General features: G+C 40.3%; 1 protein-coding gene across 2 annotated transcripts in view; it reads left to right on the top strand.

The window, feature by feature from the left end:
- dhx9 (DEAH (Asp-Glu-Ala-His) box helicase 9) overlaps positions 1-26222 on the top strand; it is a 73398-nt gene that overhangs the window by 13170 nt on the left and 34006 nt on the right. Inside the window, exons 2-8 of one of the 2 annotated variants that reach the window (XM_043699530.2) lie at positions 5591-5746; positions 6633-6773; positions 7337-7439; positions 10698-10804; positions 13355-13503; positions 17993-18039; positions 25438-25574. In XM_043699530.2, the coding sequence (XP_043555465.1) occupies positions 5636-5746; positions 6633-6773; positions 7337-7439; positions 10698-10804; positions 13355-13503; positions 17993-18039; positions 25438-25574 (795 nt within the window). In that variant the 5' untranslated portion in view covers positions 5591-5635. Of the gene's footprint in view, positions 1-5590; positions 5747-6632; positions 6774-7336; positions 7440-10697; positions 10805-13354; positions 13504-15572; positions 15711-17992; positions 18040-25437; positions 25575-26222 lie in introns of those variants that run through there. The other variant, XM_043699531.2, reaches the window with a different exon arrangement.

Below are 26222 nucleotides of genomic sequence, written 5' to 3'. Positions count from 1 at the left end.
TCTCACAAACTTGATTGAGTTTTCTGAGGAAGTAACAAAGAGGATTGATGAGGGCAGAGTAGTAGATGTGATCTATATGGACTTCAATAAGGCATTCGACAAGGTTCCCCGTGGGAGACTGATTCGTCAGGTTAGATCTCACGGAATACACTGGCTCAAAGATGGAAGACAGGGTGATGTTGGAGGGTTGTTTTTCAGACCAGTGGAGTGCCACAAGGATCGGTGCTATGTTCACTACTTTTCGTCATTTATATAAATGATTTGGATGCATGCATAAGAGATATAGTTAGTAAGTTTGCAGATGACACCAAAATTGGAGGTGTAGTGGACAGCGAAGAGGGTTACCCCCGACTACAACAGGATCTTGATCAGATGGGCCAGTGGGCTGAGGAGTGGCAGGTGGAGTTTAATTCAGATAAATGTGAGGTACTGCAATTTGGGAAAGCAAATCTGAGCAGGACTTATACACTTAATGGTAAGGTCCTAGGGAGTGCTACTGAACAAAGAGACCTTGGAGTGCAGGTTCATAGCTCCTTGAAAGTGGAGTCGCAGGTAGATAGGATAGTGAAGGCAGCATTTGGTATGCTTTCCTTTTATTGGTCAGAGTATTGAGTACAGGAGTTGGGAGGTCATATTGCGGCTGTACAGGACATTGGTTAGGCCACTGTTGGAATATTGCATGCAATTCTGGTCTCCTTCCTATCGGAAAGATGTTGTGAAACTTGAAAGGGTTCAGAAAAGATTGGCAAGGATGTTGCCAGGGTTGGAGAATTTGAGCTATGGGGGAGGCTGAACAAGCTCGGGCTGTTTTCCCTGGAGCGTCAGAGGCTGAGGGGTGACCGTATACAAGTTTACAAAATTATGAGGGGCATGGATAGGATAAGTAGACAAAGTATTTTTCCTGGGTGAGGGTGTCCAGAAGTAGAGGGCAAAGGTTTAGGGTGAGAGGGGAAAGATTTAAAAAAAGAGACCCAAGGGGCAACTTTTTCATACAGAAGGTGGTACTTGTATGGAATGAGCTGCCAGAGGAAGTGGTGGAGGCTGGTACAATTGCAATATTTAAGAGGCATTTGGATGGGTATATGAATAGGCAGCGTTTGGAGGAATATGGGCCGGGTGCTGGCAGGTAGAACTAGACTGGGTTGGGATATCTGGTCGGCATGAACGGGTTGGATCGAAGGGTCTGTTTCCGCGCTGTACATCTCTATGACTCTGTCTCTGAGGAAACCGTGATCGTAACATGATTTGAATTTAGCCTTTAAGTTGAAAGTGAGGAACTTGGATCAGAAACAATTGCACAAGCTTAAATACTGTATATGCTCCTATAGGTCAATTTCATGTGTAGGTTGACCCTCTATCTTAGCCAAAAATCTCGTATTCTCCATATATTGTGTTTAAGTTGACCCAAATTCTTGACTCTTACAGATCAACATTTGAGTCCATTCAGGGTCTTCTAGTCCACCAGCCACCACGCTCCATTCCAGGTTTTCAGTATTACTGTAATGGTATGATAGTACAGGGCGACCACTGTATCCACAGAGTCTGTTTCTGTGGTTTCGGTTACCTGTGGTTTACTGCGGTCCAAACATGTTACAAGCAATGTTCCAGAACCAGGAGCTGGATTCCAATTTAAATGAATGGGTTTGCACCTATCCGCAGTTTTTGGCTTCTGTGGTAGGTTTTGGAATGTACAAGGGGACTGCAGTGCCATTCTACCGTAGCAGGCAGAATGGAGAATTATTTTGGAGATAAATATTCAATAATGGCCAAAACTCTTTTTTCCTTTTGTTTATTATTTTACATAATGATCTGGCTCTTGTTTGTCCATTTTTTTGACTCCTACCAAGCATAAATTTCATCCCCTGGAAAACACAATTTTATGCATTAGTCGGCCCCCTAATTTAGGCTTTAAAAACCGCCATCAAAATTCGACCTATGCACAACTATATCCGGTAATGGTAATGACAAAAGAATGAGGCAGAGCTGGATCGAGTGGACTGGGGGGGAAAAATGTTTAGCAGCAAAGATTGTTGAGGAACAATGGCAAATGTTTAAGAAATTAGTTCATGGCTCAGGAAAGACCATAGTCCAATAAGGACAAAAGCCAATCAAGGTTAACCAAGTAAATTAACAATAACATCAAATTAAAAGAGAATATTTAGAGTTAACTTGTAAATAATATCAAGACTGACAGCAAGACCTTTTTTAAAAGTAGAAAGAGGAAGAGAGAAGCCGAAGTGATCATAGGCCCCTTGTACTATGTGGCTGGGGAAATAATAGTGAGAACTAGGAAATAGAGGATTTGAATTTGAATTCATGGTAGAGGACACTAATAGCATTTCAACATTAAAGAATAGTTATTGTATTTATTTGCCTTCATTCCTTTTGCCTCTTTAAATATTTTATAAAGTGCTGAGAAACTAATGGAGCTAAAGCCTCCTGAACCTGATTGGGGATACATCTTGGAACATTAAAGTAGCTAGCTATGGAGATAGTGGATGCATTGGTAACAAGCTTCCAGGAATCCTGAGATTCTGATAAGTCTCAGAGAATTGGAAAACTGCCAGTGAAACACATTTTGTTTAAAAAGGGAAGGAGACCCAATAAAAGGTAAAAGCTCATGCCAATTCACTTAATGTTAATGATTGGGAAAGTGTTAGGGTGTATTAGAAGGCATGTGATACCAAAGCTTTTAAAAATGCATAACATGATTAAGCCGAGTCAGTATGGCTTTGTGAAAGAGAAATCATGTTTGGCAAATTTACTGGAATTCTTTGAGATAACAGGTAAGATAGCTAAAGGGGAAGCAGTAGATGTAATATGAGTTTTCAGAAGTCATTTGATAAGTTACCACACATCGGCTACTTAAGAAGACCCATGCTGTTAGAGTTAGTATCTTAACACAGACTGAGGATTTGCTAATTAATAGACAAAACAAATTGGGCTAAGAGGGCGTATTTTCAGGATAGCAGCCTATAACTCATGGTTGTCATAGGGATCAGTTTGGAGCTATGATTATTTGCAATACATATTAATGATTTGGATGAAGAACATGAATGTAAACAATAGTCAAGTTTGCGGATAGCACAAAAATAGATGGTAATGCAAGTGATGATGATGACAGTGTTCACAGAGAGACAGGTTAAATATGCGGGCATAAACTTAGCAGATGGAACATAATGTGAGAAAATGTGATGTTATACACTTCCGCAGGAAGAATAGATGACTGAATATTATTCAAATGTCAAAAGACTGCAGAAGTTACAGATCAGGGGATTTGGGAGTTCTTGTCCATGATTTACCACAAGTTCAGTGGGTAATTATGAAGGTAAATGGTATGTTAGCATTTATTTCAAATAAAATGGAGTATAAAAGTAGGCAAGTTTTGCTAATACTATATAAGGCACTCATCAGACCACAGATGAATAGTTTTGGTCCCTTAGCTAAGGCAAGATATATTGGATTTGAAGCAGTTCAGAGAAGGTTCACTAGGCTGATACCAAGTATAGAGGGATTGTGTTGTGAGGAGGTTGAATCAATTGCGCAAATACTACTTGCAATTTAGAAGAATGAGCAGTGACCTCTTTGAAACTTTGGGAACTTGACAGCATAAATACAGAAAGGTTTCCCCTTGAGACAATTCAGGATTAGAGGCTGTAATGTCAGAATCAGGGGATGTACCTTCAAGACATGAGGAAGAATTTTTGAAGGTATTGATCTGTCATATTCTTTACTGCAGAGAGTTGTCAAAGCTGGGTCATTCAAGTACATTCAAGTCTGAGGTGGATGGACTTTTAATCAGAAAGAGAATCAAGTGATATGGGAAAAAGCCAGGAAAACAGAGTTAGGGATTAATGTATTGGCCATGATCTCATTGAATGGCGGAGTAGACCCGATGGGCTAAATGCTCCTAGGTCTTTATCTTAATTACTGTATGCCAATTTGCTTGTAGCTCAGGTATTAATCCTAACATTACCTTTGCGGTTCTGTTTTTAATTTGCGTCTTTTGCTGCTTAGACTCCCTTCTCAGAACCTCTTTTTGTCCTATGTCATTGGTAACCACATGGACAATACATCTGGATCCTTCCTGTCCTACTCCCAAGTACCTCATCAGCCCGAGGAGCTACCTTGAACCATAGCATCAGACAGTCTGTGCAGCCTTTGGGACTCAACGTGGGTGGGAGAGAATAGTATCTATCCCCAAATTGTACTGTTTACTAAAGTTTCTTGCTCCCTGCACCATGATGCGTCAGATTACTCATCCTCCCTGTGTCATCACATGAGCTGCAAGGACCTTTTTAAACCTATTGGATAAATTCCAAGGGCTGAAGATCTCCACCTCCTGGATTCAAATATCTATCTCTTAGACTTCTATTCTTAGCCAGGAGCCAGATTCCAAGTACCTAGCCTAATAGGTGTTGTGGCCCCCATCCGGCGGATAATGTCCAGGTATTTTGTCTTTCGTAATGCATCGCACTGTTGAAAGCTCAGACTCCAACTCATCAACTGTGAGCCAAATTGCTCAAGCTGCAAACACTGCAAATGTGACTGCTGTGGAAACCTCATACTGCAGTAGCTGCACATTACCTAGTCTGCCGTCTTTGTTGTGCTTTATTTATCAGAACAGACTTAGAAGTATCGCTCAACAAATTATCTGTGGTATCAAGTGTTTTACTTAGTTAAGCAGTGAATTTAGTGCAATACTTCCATCTCAGCGGTACTTGGTTATACACAGAGCAAAAACATGTAACATGTGGTCAGTATACTTTGATAGAGAAATTTGCTTTGTATTGCTCAGTTGATAGCTTTTGAGGAACAAGGAAGAAATGGGGCTCTAAACAAAAGAGAAAATAAAGGTGTGCATTTTTATATATATATTATATATACACATATTTTTCAAAAATTCGACATCTCAAAAGTGTTTTGCTAATTCATTTTAAAGTGTGGCCATTGTAATGGAGGTAATGTGGTAGCTAATTTGTATTCATCAAATTCCCACAAGTAGCAATTGATAAAGACGAGTTAATTTGTTTGTTTGAGAGCTATACATTGACCAGGACCAAAGATAATTTTCCTGGACTAGTGTCACGGGATCTTTTACATCCAGCTGAGCAGGTAGATGGGACTTTGGCAAAAAAAGAATAATTGCAGACGCTGCAAGTCTGAAACAAAAACAGAAATTGCTGGATAATTCAGTGGGTCTGGCAGCATCTGTGAACAGAAAGCAGAGTTAGTGTTTCAGAACCTCACGTGGCCCTTCTTCACATGTAGATGGGACCTTTGTTTAAGGTCTTGCCTGTAAATCAGCACTTTTAAATGCTCTCCTTTCTCATTTTGCTTTGATATGTCAGCTTCTATTTTTGCATCCAAATCTTGGAATGGAACTTTAAGCCAGAATGTTGTGACTGGAGGTGAGTGTGCTACCAACTGAACAATGGTGGAGATGGCAAATTTATTAAGAAACTCAAACAAAAATCCACTATTTTCAAGAATAGACTTAGAAAATGTCCCATTTAAATATCAGTCTTGTCTCGAACTTTTAATGTTTTCGTTCTTGTTTTTCTCATTTACTGCTATTTTGTTTCCACAGGGAGCAAACAATTAGCATTGAAAGTGTCAGGAATCTAGCTGAACCATGACAGACATAAAGAACTTCTTGTATGCTTGGTGTGGAAAACGCAAGGTCACTCCGAGTTATGATATCCGTGCAGCTGGTAACAAGAACAGGCAAAAATTTGTTTGTGAGGTATGATATTTGTAGTTTTATGTTCTGCCAATTTTGACCTCTCTTCAATTTACTGCCTGAGACCTTGTGTTAATAACTGCCTATAGAGTGGCAACAGAAATAGCGAGTAGGGAATTTAGACTTCAGTGTTTTAAATCTCTGAAGTTTTTCTGTCTTTGAGACCAAGCTTGAAATTCTGTTTACTTTGGGGCTAAGGTCAGACTTAGATATTTGCTGGTTTGAAACTTTGGCGGGGTAGGGATATCACCTTGGGCTCAAATGCAATTAATCACACCAGTAAATAAGTTAGTTTAAAATGTTTGCTATTCAGGAAAAAGAGTAGTCATTGTTTTATTCAATGTACATTAAAGTAATAGAACTACAAAATATATTTGCTCACCAACACAATCTGTCTGCCAAGCAGACAACTACACATCTGTTAAGGTATCCTGGCAGTTTAGTTTATGCTCCCTTCTCATTTTCAGCTAAGCATTCTCCTCCTACAATGCCACTTTATCATTATGTTGGCCCCTTCTTTCTGATTGAAGTTGTCATTTTCTTCTGTTTCTGCAGCACTTGATTGTTTGTGTTAAGCACCTGTGCCTAGCTCTTGCTTTTTCCTTTCCTCGGAAAAAGAAAGCTAAGTAAGAAGGGACTGTATCCTTCTGTGATGTTATTGGAAACATTAGAGTCAACCTTTCAGAAGAAGGGGATGGTCAAGCAATCTGAAGTATCCTCATACAAATGCAGATCTTTCTTATAATCTTTGCTCGGACAAGAACGTGTGTCTGAATCAGTGTTTTAAATAAATAGTGTAATAGCTTTTACAGCACAGAATGCTTAACGAAATGTGACTTGAAAAGAAGAAAACTGAGAGAATATTCATCCATGACACTGTTTTATTTAGGTTCGAATAGATGGATTTAATTATACTGGTATGGGAAACTCCACCAGCAAAAAGGATGCTCAGACAAATGCTGCCAGGGATTTTGTCAATTACCTTGTTAGGACTGGAGTGATGAAAGCTGATGAGGTTCCTACTTTGAAGGTGGTTGCACGTTTAATCATTTCTTCCTTTCATTATTTGTATTATTCTTTTTTTTTTACTGTGAAGCAGAAGCTTTATTTGAAATTTATCTTTTCTGTGTTGTAGTTTATATTTCGCTATTGAATCAATTCTATGTGAATGTTTCATAGTACCCTCGGATACAGATGACCTTACAATGCTTTAATAACTCTTTTAATCTTTAAAATGCTTCAAACTACATTCTGTCCTGTTCTAATGAATTTATCAGAATTTTTTTTTTTATGTGAAAGCTTGTGGACTATTAGATGAATGTTACAGAAGAGGAGTTTTATATGTTCAGAAGCTTGAACTTAAATATGAATGAAAGAAACCTAAAACTTGTATGTACCTCTATTTTATGACGTTTGTTTTTGGTTTCAAAATTAAGGAAGCTTGCTTAATTCCACCAGTTCCTTTCTTCATGTACTTGATTTTGGCAATCTATCTGATCACTTATTGACATAATACCCACCTACGAATATACACTTGGTGGATGTAAACTATTTAATTAAATTTTGATGGTTACTTTCTTTAACTTTTGATAGGGAATTGAACCCGATTGTGTTAATAGTGGTCAAAGTAGTGTGACGGAGGAATTGCCATTCGGTGGGCCTTGTGCTCCTCACTTAACTTTGAAAAAAGAACAAGGTAAGTCATTGTTTTTAAAGTAGGACTGTATCATGTTTAAAATGGACTCTGAACATATTCCTGTGTGTTTGGGAAATGTTAAAACAGCAAATGAAAGGTCTTCCATGGTGAAGTTCCAGTTTTATTTTATGAAACCTAAATTAATGTTTTCACCATTTGTGCCACATAAGCTGAGTTCATGCAGTAATATCTGGTCTGTAGTGAGATTAATCATCCATCTGCTTGGATTATTTTTGTACTTTTTATTACTTCCCTACAACTCAGTAGTTGTTGGACATAAATGCTCACTATGTATTACGTGCTAGTGCCTTATGTTATTTACGTAACAGTATAGTCTGTTGCACTTGAACTGTGGAGAACATATGGCCAAACTTCCCATCTTCACTTGCTTTGTCAATGACCTCCCCTCTATCAAGAGGTCTGAAATGGGCATGCTTGCTGATGATAGCACAATATTGAGTACCACCAAATGTGACTCATCAGTTACTGAAGCAGCTTAAATATATATGTAGCAAATCTGGACAATGTTCAAGCTTGGGCAAGTAACATTCGCACCACATTAGTGCCAAGCGACAGCTAACTCCAGCAAGAGAGAATCTAACCATAGCCTGTTGACATTCCAATGGCATTACTGTAGCTGAATCCCTCTCTGTCAACATTGTGGGAATTGCCATTGACCCGAACTGTATTGCAAAAACTATATAAATGCTGTGGCAATAAGAGCACATCCGAGGCAAAAAATCTGCAATAGTTAACTCACCAAAGTCTGTCCACCATTTACAAAGTGCAAGTGAGGAGTGTGGTAGAATACGTACAGCTCCAACAACACTCAAGATGCTTGACATCATCCAGATGAAAGTATGTGGCTTGATTAGAACCTTTGACGACATTCAACATTCGCTTCCTTCGTCATTGACGCATACTGGAGATAGAGGCGCGCTGCAGTATCTTACCAAGTCTTCTGCAACAGCACCTTTTCAACTCCATGACGTTTACCACCTAGAAAGCAAAGGAGGCAGATGCATGCAAACATCTCCAGAAGCAAGCTCCCCCTCCAAGCCATGCAACATTCTGACTTGGAACTAAATTACCACGCCATTGTTATTGGGTCAAAATTTTCAAATTCCCTTTCTAACAACTCTCGGTGTTCCCTACACAAAGGACTGCAGCAGTTCATGAGCGCAGCTCACTACCACCATCGTTAGGGCATTTGGAATAAGCAGTAAATATTGATCTGGCCAATGACACCCACATCTCAAACAAATTAAAAAAACTTTTATTAAAATTTGGCAGCCTTGTAAAAGTTGTACTGTAATTACAGGAATGTAATTAGACAATAAACATGAAGTGAGAATGACTACCATTGACATTATGGCTGCATTTGGTGTCTTGGAGCCCAAGTAAAGTTGAAGAGTGGGAATCAGTAAAAATGTTCAACACTGCTAGAGCCAGACTGAGCATAAAATAAGACGATGCTTTGTTTTAGAGTCCAATCCTTTCCACTCCAGTGTAGTCCTGCAGGGCTTCTTTTGGGTAGTGTGCTAATGTCAACCATCTTCATCAGTGACAGTATAAGGTTAGAAGCAACATTCTGTCAAAGCTGCACATGAACCTCCTCCAGCATTGTATACATGACAATCAGCATCAACATTGACTTTGGGTTCCAAAAGTCATTGCCATGCATAGACTTTGGAGGTCCACAAAGCTGGAAAGAAAATTCCTTCTAAATTTTCCGAATCAGTTCTTGCCTTTCCAAATACATGTACATCCTGTCCCTCAGGATTCCCTCCAACAACTTGCCCACCACTGAGGTCAGGCTCACCGGTCTATAGTTCCCTGGCTTGTCTTTACCACCCTTCTTAAACAGTGGCACCACGTTTGCCAACCTTCAGTCTTCTGGCACCTCACTGGTGACTATCGATGATACAAATATCTCAGCAAGAGGCCCAGCAATCACTTCTCTAGCCATCCATATTGTGACGTTTGTTTGTCTTGATGCTCAACTCTCTGTTAAACATTGCTTTTGAAGCTCAAGCCCCTCTCTGGCATGGCAATCGCTGCTATGTTTTCTGCAAATGAAGGCAATGGGTTGAGGTGATGCACCTTTGCTAAAACGTCCTTTTCTATTGGTTTTCTTCTTGGCTAGTTGAGCTTTCCGATTTGACTTTATCTTCCAGTGCCTTTCAAAACAGTAAACATCCATCCACTGTCATGGCCATTGTTGATCACCTCCCAGTTGTCTGTGTCCACCATCCTTGTATCTCACTTGCTGTTCTCCTTATATTGGGGATGCAGATGTCCAGTGGATTGTGACCTGATAGCTAGTTCACTGTGTGGTAGATCTTTGGGTATTCAGCTGTCATTCACTGATGAAAATGACCGAGTTGTCACGTGTTATTAATTTATTCACTCACTATCATCCTCCAGAGCTCTTGCTTTAATGATCTTTTTCTAGTTAAACCAGACTTCTTGCAGAGAGTCTCCCAATTTGTTGCCGAAGATGTCCTCTATATGGTATGATACTGCAACATCACCTATGTAGAGTAATTCTGAGGAACTTGTTTACCTTTGTCTTGGATGTCAGGTGGGCAAGGCTGGACAGATTTCTGTCAGTTCTGAGATATAATTAGATACTATCTGTAAGTGTCTAGAGGGCATATGATAATGATGCAAATTAGGCGAAACTGGTGATGGAAGAATTGATAGCTGGAAATCACAGTTTTAAGGTGACAAATTGACAAATTTTTCTCTTCAGCCAGCAAGTTGTTATGACCTATAATGCACTGGCTGAAAGTAAGGTAGAAGCAGTTTTAATGGGTAATTGAATAAATAAATGAAAAAGGCAAAAACAGGGAAATAGGAAATTAACAGGGAATGGGATAAATTGGTTAACTCAATGAAATAGCCAAGGGCTAGGATCATCTTGTGCCGTAACATTTTATGATTCAATTAAGGCAGCTGTGTTAATTTTGATCAGGATTTAAATGTGGTAAGTTTGTGAATTTCTGTGCACCACATCCTAACTGGAAAAGTGTACCAAGTTATTTTATGTGTCATGGTGCCATAACCACCTCTTAGGCATAATGGTTCTTGTATTGGTTTTAAACAAATCTCAGGTTTATGATGTGATGATTATATCAGGTACCAGCAACTTGAAAGCATTATAAGAGTGCTATTAAATTTGATCTGACTGTTTAGTAGAAAGAATTTTCAAAATATTATTTAACTATTACTGTTTAAATGCTTTTGTGTTTGCAGATGCTGACAGTGGAGAGGGTAAGGGAGGAGGATTCAGTGGTTACTGGGAACGTGGAGCCAATTTAAAGGAATATTATGAGAAGAGAGATGAACAGGAAGCCCAAGCAGTAAGAGAATTTATATGGTGATAAGAGCTGTATTGTAAATGTCTTCAAACTTGTAAAGAATATTTTCTGTGCAAACTTGCTAATAAATGAGAATTTAAAAAAAAAGTGATTCTGCTAATTCTGGAAAACCAAAATAAAAACAGAATGGTGGAAGTACACAGCAGATCTGAGAAGGACCTGGAAAATATACAATGTGGGGAAATGGATAGTGACGTCTTGAAAAATGTCCATATTACAGAGGCCGAGGTGCTGGATGTCCTGAAACATATAAAGGCGGATAAATCCCCAGGGCCTGATCATGTGTACCCTAGAACTTTGTGGGAAGCTAGGGAAATGGTTAGGCCCCTTGATGAGATATTTGTATGATCGTTAGATACAGGTGAGGTGCTGAAAGACTGGAGGTTGGCTAACGTGGTGCTGCTATTTAAGAAAGGTGATAAGGAAAATCCAGGTAACTATAGACTGATGAGCCTGACGTCAATGGATGCGCAAATTGTTGGAGGGAGTCACGAGAGACAAGATTTACATGTATTTGGAAAGTCAGGGATAGTCAGCATGGCTTTGTGTGTGGGAAATCATGTCTCGTGAACTTGAGATTTTTGAAAAAGTAACAAAGAGGATTGATGAGAGCAGAGTGGTAGATGTGATCCATATGGACTTCAGTAAGGTGTTCAACAAGATTTCACATGGGAGACTGATTAGCAAGTTTAGATCTCATGGAATACAGGAAAAACTAGCCATTTGAATACAGAACTGGCTCAAAGGTAGAAGATCGAGGGTGGTGGTGGAGGGTTTTCAGACTGGAGGCCTGTGACCAGTGGCGAGTCCGAAGGATTAGTGCTGAGTCCACTTCTTTTTGTCATTTATGTAAATGATTTGGATGTGAACATAGGAGGTATAGTTGGTAAGTTTGCAGGTAACACCAAAATTGGAGGTGTAGTGGACAGCAAAGAAGGTTGCATCCAAGTACAACGGAATCTTGATCAGATGGGCCAGTGGGCTGAGGAGTGGCAGATGGAGTTTAATTTAGATAAATGCGAGGTGCTGCATTTTAGCAAGCAAATCAGAGGGACATACACTTAATGGTAAGATCCTAAGAAGTGTTGCTGAACAAAGAGACCTTGAAGTGCAGGTTCATAGCTCCTAGAAAGTGGAGTCACAGGTAGATAGGATAGTGAAGGCTGTGTTTGGTATTCTTTCCTTTATTGGTGAGAGCATTGAGTACAAGAGTTGGGAGATCATGTTGCAGCTGTACGGGGCATTGGTTAGGCCACTGTTGGAATATTGCATGCAATTCTGGCCTCCTTCCTATTGGAAAGATGTTGTGAAACTTGAAAAGGCTCAGACAAGATTTACAAGGATGTTGCCAGGGTTGGAGGATTTGGGCTATAGGGAGAGGCTGAATAGGCTGGGGCTGTTTTCCCTAGAACGGTGGAGGTTGAGGAGTGACCTTATAGAGGTTTATAAAATCATGAGGGGCATAGATTGGATAAATAGACCACAAGGTCTTTTCCTTGGGGTGGGGGAGTCCAGAACTAGAAGGCATAGGTATAGGGTGAGAGGGAAAAGATATAATAGAGACCTAAGGGGCAACTTTTTCACACAGTGTGTGTTAATGTACGAAATGAGCTGGCAGAGGAAGTGGCAGAGGCTGGTACAATTACAACACTTAAAAGGCATCTGGATGGATATATGAATAGGAAGGGTTTAGAGGATTATGGGCCAAGTTCTCGTAAATGGGATTAAATTAGGTTAGGATACCTGGTCGGCATGGACGAGTTGGACCGAAGTGTCTATTTCCATGCTGTACGTCTCTATGACTGTGTGGAAGAAATATCATCACAACCTTTTATCAGAACATTTTCTGTGTGAAATCTCTTGAATTTTGAATCGATAATGTACTAAGTTATGTAAGAAAATGCAAGTGTTTAAAGAGATGAAACCTCTGAATGGAAAGTTGTTCGGATTGTCAGCTCAGAAATATGTTTGTACCTGTTTTTAATTTCATATATTTCAGTTAACCTGCATAACCAATAGAATAAATAATCTCCTTGGATGCTGCCTGAACTGCTGTGCTCTTCCAGCACCACTAATCCAGAATAAATAATCAGACATGAGATTCCTTGGTCTCGTAGTGACGTGATCTTGAGTTACACAAGGAGTTTTGACTTCTCATCAAATGTGGTTGTACTTTAATCAGTGATGTCTTCAGGTTCAGTAATGAGCAAGATTAGCTAAGATTCTCGCTCCTGAAAGGGTACACAATGCTTGAAAACTCTATGAATCCTTGGCAAGTCAGAGTAGGGATGCTGTCCACCACAATTTTCACCTGCCTTTCCTAGTTTTAATACTGGTTGACATTTAGGTGTACCTCTTGGTGTATGGTGAACGCTAAGTGCATCAGCACATTTTGAGCTTGCTTAGATACTTAATGCATTTATTCCTGTAATGATTATTTTATGATATTTCCTACTGTAAGGTTTTTTAAAACTTTGTCATGACAGCTTTGTATACATGTCTTTTTAAGAAAAACAAATCTCCCCTCCCCAGACTCTGGAATCTGAAGGTTTGGATTTGAATGCTGGTCTTCATGGCAACTGGACACTTGAAAATGCCAAAGCTCAACTTAATCAATTTTTCCAAAAAGAGAAGATTCAGGCAGATTATAAGTATTCACAAGTTGGACCTGATCACAACAGGTTTGGCATATTTTAATTTGAATCAGCTGAACAATTCTACAGTAATGAACTCGATGGTTTTTATTTCTTGCAATTCTGAAATAGTAATTTAGTAGCCTTTTAATCCCTAATTGTCAAATGAGGCTAAATTTCAGTGATGGGAGCAATGTAGTTGTTGGCTGCATGGTTTCCCCCATGAGTGGTGAGTGCACAGCTGTGCAGGATATAAAAGCAGTAATTCTTCCAGGGGCTACACAATACAGAATAACATACATTTAAAGATGTAAGTGCACTTTTTGAGATTAGATATTCTTGCAATTCTATCCTGATTTACTGTCATAAATGCAAAGATTGCCATTGGAGTAGCTCATCCTGGCTAATATTTAATCCTTGATTAACTTCCAGGAAAAGAGCTCTGCTTGTTAATGTTATTAATAATTAACAAATCAAATGCAGCTTCGTTAGTTAAGTGCATGTATCTTTTTTAGGACTTAAATGGTGCATTGTAAATTCTACTTATTCCTTAAGCAGCAGAATTTATTATTTTTATTACGGAATTGAGCACTAATTGAGTACATTTCAAGTTCTTCTTGCCATAACACAACCTAGATGGCAACGGTCCATTATGCACAAAATAAACATTTGTTAATTATTCAACGGTAAATTCTTGTTTTTTTTCTAGTATTTACCAGCTGTCCTGGACCTTTTTGTATCAACAGTAACTGCAAGTGCTGACCAGTAATCCTCCAGGTTTTTTGCAGTGCCATTCTGAACAATCCAATGGATGCATAAGAACTTGTGTTTTCTGTGCATTTGAACTCCCACCATGCTTTAGACAAGAATGTTAGTATCCGTAAGGGAAGAAAAGCCAGAAACGATAGAGTTCAGGGGATGAGCAGGAACGCACTTCGAGATTGTTTTTGCAATATCCATCTGCAGCATCATTATACTTTTATTGAGCTTGGTAACAATGCTGTAGGATGTAATTATAATGCTGAATGCTAAATTGCCTGTGAAGACATTTCTCCTCATTTGATCAGTTTGAACTGTTCAGTAACTTAAATGTTTAAGAAGTTTAATCTGTAGTATTGTAAATTTTGTTTAACATAAAAAAGGTTAGCAAAAGTGTAGTCTACTGTTCAGTTTACATTAAGATATTTTGTTACCTTTGAATATATCAATATTAAGATATGAGTTGTGGTTTTCTGATCCTTCTACTCAGTAGAAGTGACAGAATGTTGTTAAACGCTTTCAACACTGAAGGAGCAGGGAAATGACGTGTTGTGCTAGCTTGTCAAAAAGATATTTGCAGGAAAAATGTTTTTAAATTTTATTCCAAAAAAATGTAACAGTTACAGCTAATGATTTTCTTTTGATTAAAAGCTGAGTTACTCCATACATGATGGTATGGTACCAGCATGTTTCTCAGCCAGCTTTCTTTGTTTATATAGAGCTTTCTGTGGGGTAGTTGTCCAGTACCCCTATGAATGCTAAGAATATTTAAGCATGGTATAGTAGGCACCTGCTATTTTGGAAGAAAATAAGTGGATTTGTATAATTCTTTTAGACTTCAAGCTGCAATATATTGTTCAAAAATGATTTCAGTTTATTTGGAAATTTTGTGACTACTAGGCTAAATAGCAGGAATCTACTGTACAAAACCTACTTTTAGGAAAGTGCTAAATTATCAGATTTCATTCTATTTCCTAAAATATTATGCAGCTTTGCATGGTAACTGTGAGTATAGAAGATAGTAATTGTCTTTGGAGAGCAAAAAACATTGGTGCACATCAGTGGGCAGAAGGATCTGACCTGTCTACTTTCAAGTGCATGGCAAATATTTTTACAGCAGAGATGAATGGCATTTAGGTAGAAAGCTAAACAAAAGTGACAAACTTGTCACTCCTTTAATCTGTCATGGGGTGAGGTGACACCAGAAATCTCTCTTGCAAACATGTGATGTTGCTTAGGCTGCACTAAGCTATCACATGGTATCCTTCCATTGTAGGAATGATGGTTCAAGCAATCATAGACAGCTGTTGATTTCTGGTGTCACTTTTCCTATAGGTGTTCTAGGGACCTAGGGCTGATGGAGATTGGAACTTTACTGAGCTTGGCAGAGAAACATACTGGCATCCAAGAGTGGTGGATATTGGGCCTATTGACAGGCTTCTCTGAATCGTGAAGTTGCTGTGCTTGATCTCAGTTGACCCAATATAGGATCAGAAGTGAGTTGTACAGATTCAAAACATGCATGGTTCTGAAAAAAAAAACTGGTTACCAAGAACTACATTCCAGGACTGAGTCATACATTGACGGGGTAACTTACTTTGTGCAGTATCTTTCAAAATGCACAACCAAACTTGTTTGTAGATTTGTGTGTGAACTTAATATTAAAAATTAAGTTCTATGACAGTACCAGAGTTTATTTGTTCTTAAGTGGAACTAGCCAGTCAGGAAGATAGTTCCGCCTCACTAGTTTTTCATTCAGATGCCAATGCATGGTTAAAATTACCATATATATGTATATAGAGTGCTGTGAATACAAATGCTCTTGTTTATGCTAAATGCAAGAATGGTTTTCTGAAATATATTTCACTGACATTTTTTAAAATTTCAGATATAATGCAGTCTTAAAATCTTTATTGTGTTCTGTCTTTCATTTATATCAATGCATGTAATAGAGCTTATCTCTAATAGAAAATATCTTTCTGAATTTACTGCAGAGATGAGTAGTCATCTTAATGTTAATTGACTAAGACCAGAAGCTAAAAAGACTGCATGCAAAATATTAGATACTTAAGCTAGAGCACAAAGTTCTTAATGAGCAGGAAATTCACTGCCTTTTGCTGAACATTGTTTTCTTATATACGTCAATCCTTTATTTTGTTTGTATCACAGGTAAAAAATGGATTAATATTTCAGTATGATTTTTTAAAAATACTACCACACCAATGGATGGCAAATATTTTTTTAAAAAGTCTAAATTTGTATATGGCAAATGATGGGTTACGTAAGCTGCTGTACTTAGTTGTGATACACAGATGATGAAAATTAACTAAATTTGGCTTGTGAAACAATGAATTCCATACGATGTAATCCCTACCAGTTTTGGAATGGCCTTTGGCATCCTCCAGAGGTCCCCAGCATCACAGATGCCAGTCTTCAGCCAGTTTGATTCACTCCATGTGATATCAGGAAACAGTTGGAGGCACTGGATACTGCAAAGGCTAGGGGCCTTGACAATGTTCTGGCAATTGTACTGAAGATCTGTGCTCCAGAACATGCCGTGACCCTAGCCAAGCTGTTCCAGAACATTTAGACTACATTGGCACCTACCCGACAATGGAAAATTGTCCATGTGTATCCTGTACACAAAAAAACAGGATAAATCCAACCTAACCAATTATCATTCTATCCATTTCCTATTGATCAACAGTAAGGTGGTGGAGGGTATCATCAACAGTGATATCAAGCGGCATCTGCTCAGTAATAACCTGCTTGCTGATGCTCAGTTTGTGTTCCACTAGAGCAACTTAGCTCCTTGGTTCAAACATGGACGAAAGAGCTCAATTCAGGGGTAAGGAGAAAGTGAGTGCCCTTGACATCAAGGCTGTACTTGACTGATTTGTGGCATTAAGGAGCTCTAGTAAAACTGGAGTCAATGAGATTCAGGGACGACTCTCCGCTGTTTGAAGTCATATTTGACATGAAAGCTGGTTGTGGTAGTTGAAGACCGTTAATTCAGCTCCTGGACATACCTGTAGGAGTTCCTCAGGGGAGTGTCCTTGATCTAAGGACGACTTCACCAATTGCCCCGCCATTAGGTCAGAGGTGGGTTTGTTCGCTGATGACTGCACGTTGTTCAGCACCAGTTGTGACTCCTCCACCACACATGACTCAGCCGTCAGTGTTGTGCCAGTTATATAATAATTGGCATTGTTTAACAGATGCTTGTTGTATTTGTTTCTTAATCTCTTTGAAATATGAGTTTGTGTATAGTTTAGACATCTGACCCTTTCAGAAGCTTCAACACAGGTAACATTTAAACTGTCCTAAAATAGATTACTGCCTTCTGTAGTTTTGCCTTCTGTGCTTGCTGCAGTTAATGCAGAATGCTGTATTGTCAGTTAAACAAGTACAACTGTAGTAAACGAATCCAATTTGTTTACTATTATTTGCAATATGGAGAAAGTGAGTACTGCAGATGCTGGGGATCCTGAGTTGAAGAGTGTGGTGCTAGGCAAGCACAGCTGGTCAGGCAGCATCCAAGGAGCAGGAGAATCAACGTTTCGAGCATGATCTCATCAGCAGAAGCTCATGCTTGAAACTTCGACTGTCCTGCTTCTCGGATGCTGCCTAACCGGATGTGCTTTTCCAATACCATACACTCTTCAATTATTCACGATGTGCTGGGCATTAATGAAATTTATTATAAATTTCAGTAACAGTGGGTTGGTAGAAGTGCTGAAATGACAGTGTTAATTTCATGTTGTGCATGTCATTTCAGGAGTTTTATTGCAGAGATGACTATTCACGTGAGACAGCTGGGAAGAAGTAAGTACCCACTTAAATTTTGATGTGAAAGCCTTACTCTTGACCGTAGGACTTACAAGGTTATTTTAACAAACTGCAATAACAGCTCAGCTGCCATGTGAGAGTCTCTAAATCAACATCAGCCCAGCAAATCTCACACATCGATGCATACAGATGTACAGCACGGAAACAGACCCTTCAGTCCAACTTGTCAATGCCAACCAAATATCCCAACCCAAGTTAGTCCCACCTGCTAGCACCCAGCCCATATCCCTCCAAACCCTTCCTATTCATATACCCATCCAGATGCCTTTTAAATGTTGCAATCATGCTAGCATCCACCACTTCCTCTGGAAGCTCATTCCCTACATGCGCCACCGCCTGCATGAAAAAGTTATCCCTTGGATCTCTTTTATATCTTTTTCCTCTCGCCTTAAATCTATGCCCTGTAGTTCTGGACTCACCCACACCAGGGAAGAGACTTTGTCTATTTCGCCTATCCATGCTCCTCATGATTTTATAAACCTCTTTAAAGCAACCCTCAGCCTCCAACGCTCCAGGGAAAACAGCCTCCGCCTATTCCAACCTCTACCTATAGCTCAAATCCTCCAACCATGGCAACATCCTTGTAAATCTTGTCTGAGCCCTTTCAAGTTTCACAACATCTATCCAATAGGAAGAAGACCAGAATTGCATACAATATTCCAACAGTGGCCTGACCAATGTCCTGTACAGCTGCAACATGACCTCCTAACTCCTGTACTCAATACTCTGACCAATAAAGGAAAGCATACCAAATGCCACCTTCACTATCCTATCTACCTGCGACTCCACTTTCTAGGAGTTATGAACCTGCACTCCAAGGTTTCTTTGTTCAGTAGCACTCCCTAGGACCTTACCATTAAGTGTATAAGTCCTGCAAAGATTTGCTTTCCCAAATTGCAGCACCTCATTTATCTAAATTAAACTCCATCTGCCACTCCTCAGCCAACTGGCCCATCTGATCAAGATCCTATTGTAAGCTGAGGTAATCCTCTTCGCTGTGGTTTAGTATCTTCCCCCATCTCCTGCAGCTCCACACAAAGGCCCCCTTGCTCATCTTTGAGGGGCCTTATTCTCTCACTAGTTACCCTTTTGTATTTGTAAAACCCCTTTTGGATTCTCCTTAACTCTGTTTGCCAAAGCTATCTCATGTCCCCTTTTTGTCTCCAGATTCCCCTCTTAAGTATACTCACACTGCCTTTATGCTCTTCTAAGGATTCACTCGATCTATCCTGTCTAGTACCAAACAAAAGCTTGCTTCTTTTTCTTAACCAAACCCTTAATCTCTTTAGTCATCAAGCATTCCCTACACCTACAGCCTTCCTTTTCACCCTAACCTGTGAACATCTGCCCCCAGTCAGCTTTTGTAAGTTCTTACCTAATACCATCAAAATTGGCCTTTCTCCAATTTAGCACTTCAACTTTAGATCTGGTCTGTCTTTTTCTATCATTATTTTAAAATTAATAGAATTATGGTCGCTGGTGCCAAACTGCGCCCCCACTGACACCTCAGTCACCTGCCCTACCTTATTTCCCAAGAGTAGGTCAAGGTTTGCACCTTCTCTCGTAGGTACTTCCACATGCTGAATCAGAAAATTTTCTTGTACACACTTAACAAATTCCTCTCCACCTAAAACCTTAACACTATGGCAGTCCCAGTCTATATTTGGAAAGATAAAATCCCCTGCCATAACCACCCTATTATTACAGATAACAGATCTCCTTATAAATTTGTTTCTCAATTTCCCTCTGACTATTAGGGGGTCTATAATACAATCCCAATAAGGTTATCATCCCTTTCTTATTTCTCAGTTCCACCCAAATAACTTCCCTGGATGTATTTCTGTGAATATTCTCCCTCAGTACAGCCGAAATGCTATCCCTTATCAAAAATGCCACTTCCCCTCCTCTCTTGCCTCCCTTTCTATCCTTCCTGTAGCATTTGTATTCTGGAACATTAAGCTGCCAGTCCTGTCCATCCCTGAGCTATGTTTCTGTAATTGCTATGACAGCCCAGTCCCATGTTCCTAACCATGCCCTGAGTTCATCTGTCTTCCCTGTTAAGCCCTTTGCATTGAAATAAATGCAGTTTAATTTATCAGTCCTACCTTGTTCTCTGCTTTGTCCCTGCCTGCCCTGACTGTTTGACTTGCTCCTGTTCTCAACTGTACCAGTCTCCGATTGATCTCTTTCCTCACTATCTCCCTGGTTTCACCACACACACACACACACACACACACACACACACACACATTCTCCCGCTCGCGCTCTCTCTCCCGCTCGCGCTCTCTCTCCCGCTCTCTCTCCCGCTCGCGCTCTCTCTCCCCCGCTCGCGCTCTCTCTCCCCCGCTCGCGCTCTCTCTCCCCCGCTCGCGCTCTCTCTCCCCCGCTCGCGCTCTCTCCCCCGCTCGCGCTCTCTCTCCCGCTCGCGCTCTCTCTCTCCCGCTCGCGCTCTCTCTCTCCCGCTCGCGCTCTCTCTCTCCCGCTCGCGCTCTCTCTCTCCCGCTCGCGCTCTCTCTCTCCCGCTCGCGCTCTCTCTCTCCCGCTCACGCTCTCTCTCCCCCGCTCGCGCTCTCTCTCCCCCGCTCGTGCTCTCTCTCCCGCTCTCTCTCTTCGCCCCCCCCATACACTAGCCCCTCAGCCATGCATTCATCTGCTTTATCCTCCTATTCCTGCCTTCACTAGTTTGTCGCACTGGGAATCCAGATATTACTACTCTCGCGTTCCTCCTTTTTAAATTCCTGCCTAATTCTCTGTAATCACCCTTCAGAATCTCAATCTTTTCCATTCCTATGTCGTTAGTTCCACTGTGTACAGTGACTTCCTGCTGGCCCCTCTCCCCTTTGAGAACATTCTGTACCCTCTCGGAGACATCCTTGATCCTGGAAGTTGGCTACTGTGTAAAAGATTAAACATTTTATGTTCCCCATTTCAATGCAAAAGGGTGAACTATTTTCTATACTTGGCGAGATTCATTCCTGGTGAAGGACTATGCCCAAAACATCGATTTCTCCTGCTTCTCAGATGCTCCCTGACCTGCTGTGCTTTTCCAGCATCACACTCTCTCGACACTATTTTGTATACTTGGGTCAAATCCTCTCAGGTTTTTACCTTGATTGCTTTGTTGAGGGGGAAACCAATGTTGCCAAAGTCAATGAATACAATATATCTACAGTATTCTACCAATGTGTTCCTATTATCTATTGGTTATTACTCTGCTCCTCCACTGTTTTTCTAATTCTGTGGTAAGTTTCCCCAAGCTGATGCAAAATTAGAAAATGCCACCAAGGTAAATGTAAGGAAATTAATTTTAGCCCATAAGACATAGGAACAGGAGTTGGCTGTTTGACTCCTCGAGCCAGCTGTGCCTTTTGATTGGCTCTTGGCTGATTTGACATTTCTCATGTCCATTTCCTGCCCTATTCCTGTAACTATTGATTTCTCCTGCTGATGAAGAATCAATCACAGCCTTAAATATATGCACAGACTCTGCTCTCACAGCTATCTGTGGCAAGGAATTTCAAAGACTCAACCCTCATCTCAGCTTGAAGTCAGTGCCCCTTTTATCTGAGACTATGTTGTCTGGTCCTAGATTCTCACATGAGGGGACATCTTCTCAGCCCCTTAAGAATTCTATATGTTTGAATGAGATTATCTCTCAATCTTAAACTCTCGTGAGTAGAATCCCAACCTGTTGAGCATACAACAATCTCTTCATACCAGGGGTCACCTTTGCAAAGCGTCTCTGAACTACCTCCATTGAAATGATATATTTTGTTAAATAAGGAGACCAAATCTACTCCCAGTATTCCAAATATGGTCTCACCAGCACTACTTATAGTTGCATTAAGATTTTCCTCTCTTGGACTCCAACCATCTGTTATTGGGATCAACATTCTGTTATTCTTCCTGGTTACCTACTACACCTGTGTACTACATTATTTGCACAAGTACCTCTAAATACCTTTTGTGTTGCAACTTGCTGAAGTTCTTCTCCAATTAAATAATATTCTCTTCTTTTGTTCTCGCTTCCAAAATGAGCAAGTGGTATCAGAAATTTAGAGGAATCATTAAGCATTACAGTGGTTAATAAAGAGAAAATAAACAAAAGCAAAAATTGCTCAAGGAAACGCAATAGGTCTAGCAGCACCTGTGAAGACAAAACAGACAATGTTTTGAGTCCAGTGACCCTCCTTTGGAAACCTGAAATTTGTTCTGAAATATTAAAGCAAGTTCACTTGAAGTCTCACTTGGAAGTGGAGATACTGAAAATAAAACACATTGGAGTCTTATTTGTATCATACACTTCCAATAATTCTCCTCTCCCTCGTGCCCACTCCTGAGATTATTTTGAAACTTGAGTTTCTGTGCAATTGTCTATTTAGGTCGCTAACTTTCTGAAGATGCATTATTTTCTTGATTACTACTTTTAAGGTGCGCCTTAAAGTAGTAATCAAGTGAATAATAGTAGTAATAGTGTGAATATATGACAGGTCAAAAATTATCCATTCCAGTCCTAACTAACTCATGGTCAGTTGCCATTATAATTTGGTTAAGCCTCACTTAATTAAAAAAAGTTCCTTTTAGCCAGCTGAACTTATTCAGATAGAATTTAATTAAGTAGCAAGAAACTAGAGTAGTTAACGGAGGAGTGTAATGTTCCAAGTATAGTTTACTATCTTTAGGATAATGAGCACACTTTTAACATAAATGTTTTTATTTCTAATTGACATTGGAAGTTAAGTTGCATAATTTACAGGAATGATTTCTGTTTGTGGAGAAATATGGTGATGACAGGAATGAACATTCATACACAATGATAATGCTGAAGTTTGCTGTTTGCTTTTCGTGTAATGTACAATCTTATAACCCAGAAATTATCATGGAATTACAGAGATAGAAGTGACTTTTATTTGTCTTTATTGAGTTGTTATTTTGTTAGGAGAGTTTCCTGACACAATATGTAGACAGGCCAACAAGAGGTGAGGCCATACTGGATTTGGTTCTGGGTAACGAACCAGGCCAGGTGTTAGAATTAGAGGTAGGTGAGCACTTTGGGGATAGTGACCATAATTCGGTGATTTTTACTCTCGTGATGGAGAGGGATAAGTGTGTACTACAGGGCAAGAGTTATAGCTGGGGTCAGGGAAATTATGATGCGGTGAGGCATGACTTAGGATGTGTGGCTGGAAAAGTAGACTCCAAGGCAAGAGTGTAAATGATATGTGGAGCTTGTTCAAGGAGCAACTATTGAGTGTCCTTGATAATTATGTACCTGTCAGGCAGGGAGGAAAGGGTCGTGCGAGGGAGCCGTGGTTTAATAAGGAATTGGAATCCCTTGTTAAATGGAAGAGGGCGGCCTATCTCAAGATGAGACGTGAAGGTTCAATTGGGGCGATTGAGAGTTATAGGGTAGCCAGGAAGGACCTGAAGAGAGAGCTAAGAGCAGCAAGGAGAGGACATGAAAGGTCCTTAGTCGGTAGGATTAGGGAAAACCCTAAGGCTTTCTATAGGTATGTTAGGAATAAAAGAATGACTAGGGTAGGAATAGGTCCAGTCAAGGATAGTAGTGGGAAGTTGCGTGTGGAGGCGGAAGAGATTGGGGAGACACTGAATGAATACTTTTCTTCAGTATTTACTCAGGAACAGGGCATTGTCGTCGATGTGAATACTGAGTCACAAATAAGTAGAATGGATGGCTTTGAGGTATGTTGGAAATCCTGGAAAAGGTGAAAATAGATAAGTCCCCTGGGCCTGATGGCATTTATCCTAGGATTCTCTGGGAAGCAAGGGAGGAGATTGCAGAGCCATTGGCCTTGATTTTTATGTCCTCTTTGTCTACAGGAGTAGTGCCAGAAGACTGGAGGATAGCAAATGTGGTTCCCTTGTTCAAAAAGGGGAGTAGGGATAACCCTAGTAACTATAGGCCGGTGAGTCTCACTTCTGTTGTGGGCAAAGTCTTAGAGAGAATTGTAAGGGATAGGATTTATGCACATCTGGATAGGAATAATGTGATCAAGGATAGTCAGCATGGTTTTGTGAAGGGCAGGTCGTGCCTCACAAACCTTATTGAATTCTTTGAAAAGGTGACGAAGGAGGTTGATGAGGGGAAAGCGGTAGATGTGGTATATATGGATTTTAGTAAGGCGTTTGATAAGGTTCCCCATGGTAGGCTACTGCAGAAAATACGGAGATATGGCATTGAGGGTGAGTTGGAGGTTTGGAATAGGAATTGGCTGGATGGAAGAAGACAGAGGGTAGTAGTTGATGGCAAAGTTTCTTCATGGAGTGCCGTCACTAGCGGTGTTCCGCAAGGATCTGTTTTGGGACCATTGCTGTTTGTCATTTTTATAAATGACCTGGAAGAGGGGTTAGAAGGTTGGGTGAGCAAGTTTGCGGATGATACGAAAGTCGGAGGAGTTGTTGACAGTGAGGAAGGATGTGGCAGGTTACAGCAGGATATAGAGAAGCTGCAGAGCTGGGCAGAAAGGTGGCAAATGGAATTCAATGTAGCTAAATGTGAGGTGATTCACTTTGGGAAGAATAACAAAAAGATGGGGTACTGGGCTAATGGTCGGATACTTGGTACTGTGGATGAGCAGAGGGATCTTGGTGTCCATGTACACAGATCTCTGAAAGTTGCCACCCAGGTAAATAGTGCGGTGAGGAAGGCATATGGCGTACTGGCTTTTATTGGTAGAGGAATTGAGTTCCGGAGTCCTGAGGTCATGATGCAGTTGTATAAAACTCTGGTGCGGCCGCATCTGGAATATTGTGTGCAGTTTTGGTCGCCATACTATAGGAAGGATGTGGAGGCACTGGAACGGGTGCAGAGGAGGTTTACCAGGATGTTGCCTGGTATGGAAGGAAGATCGTATGAGGATAGACTGAGACACTTGGGGCTGTTTTCATTAGAGAAAAGAAGGTTTAGGGGTGACTTGATTGAGGTGTACAAGATGATTAGGGGGTTAGATAGGGTTGACAGTGTGAACCTTTTCCCGCGTATGGAGTCGGATATTACAAGGGGGCATAGCTTTAAATTAAGGGGGGGTAGATATAGGACTGATGTTAGGGGTAGGTTCTTCACTCAGCGAGTCGTAAGTTCATGGAATGCCCTGCCAGCAGCAGTGGTGGACTCTCCCTCTTTATGGGCATTCAAGCGGGCATTGGATAGGTATATGGAGGATAGTGGGTTAGTATAGGTTAGGTGGGCTTGGATCGGCGCAACATCGAGGGCCAAAGGGCCTGTACTGCGCTGTATTCTTCTATGTTCTATGTTCTAGAACTTCATGAAACTGCATGTGCTGCAAAAGTAACATTGTGAAATTCATGCTGTAACTTAAATTGGATCTCCTTTTGCTTCCTCTTGCAATTAAGGAATTACAGCCCGTGAGCATGGTTCGAATAAAAAACTGGCTGCGCAATCATGTGCACTGTCTTTGGTCAGACAGCTTTACCATCTGGGGGTGTTTGAAGCTTTTACTGGACACACGAAGAAGAAAGAAACCGAAAAAGTGAGTCTTTTAATGGGTCTAGCATTTTGTGACTTCTGCACTTTACTGCAGTGCAAGGAAAAGTCATTGTTTTATGAAATTTTGTTGTATTGTAGCTTCCTTCATAATGACTGTTGAAACCGCTTTTTATGCCATACGCTGACCTTCAAAATAGCTATCTTATCCCGCATGCATTTCAATAGATTTAACAATGAACACTTGAACAGACTAGGGAGGTCACAAATTTGATTCTTTTGTCTTTTGAAATTAATCTTTCATCGAAGTGGCAGAATCACAGCTTAGGAACTTGGGAATGGAAGCAGGAATAAGTGAGTAGGCCGTTTGAGCCTGCTCCGCCATTCGGCTTATATACCTTTTAATGTCTTTTTCGTGTAGCATCCTCCCCATATTGATTTCTTTAATATCTAGAAATCTCTCAACGTCTGGCTTGAATGTACTGAACAATTGAACTTTCACAGCCATTTGGGTTAGAGTGCTTCCTTGTCTTCTGATTAGAGAATAAAATGGATCATGATTCCTGTTTCACGCAGTTATCCCCTTGTCTCTATTGCAAGTGTGAATACCGTATGATATTTGGAAAAGATTCAGCTGTGATGACTTGTGTATTTGACCAGCTGTAATAATCATTGTTATATGAGGAATGACTGC

The sequence above is a fragment of the Chiloscyllium plagiosum genome, unplaced genomic scaffold (genome assembly GCF_037043375.1).
Source record: "Chiloscyllium plagiosum isolate Xiang-an unplaced genomic scaffold, Cpla_swu_hap1 HiC_scaffold_9, whole genome shotgun sequence".
Classification (NCBI taxonomy): Eukaryota; Metazoa; Chordata; class Chondrichthyes; order Orectolobiformes; family Hemiscylliidae; genus Chiloscyllium; species Chiloscyllium plagiosum.
Note: the sequence above shows the minus strand (reverse complement) of the source record. Positions and strands in the feature narration are given on the sequence as shown.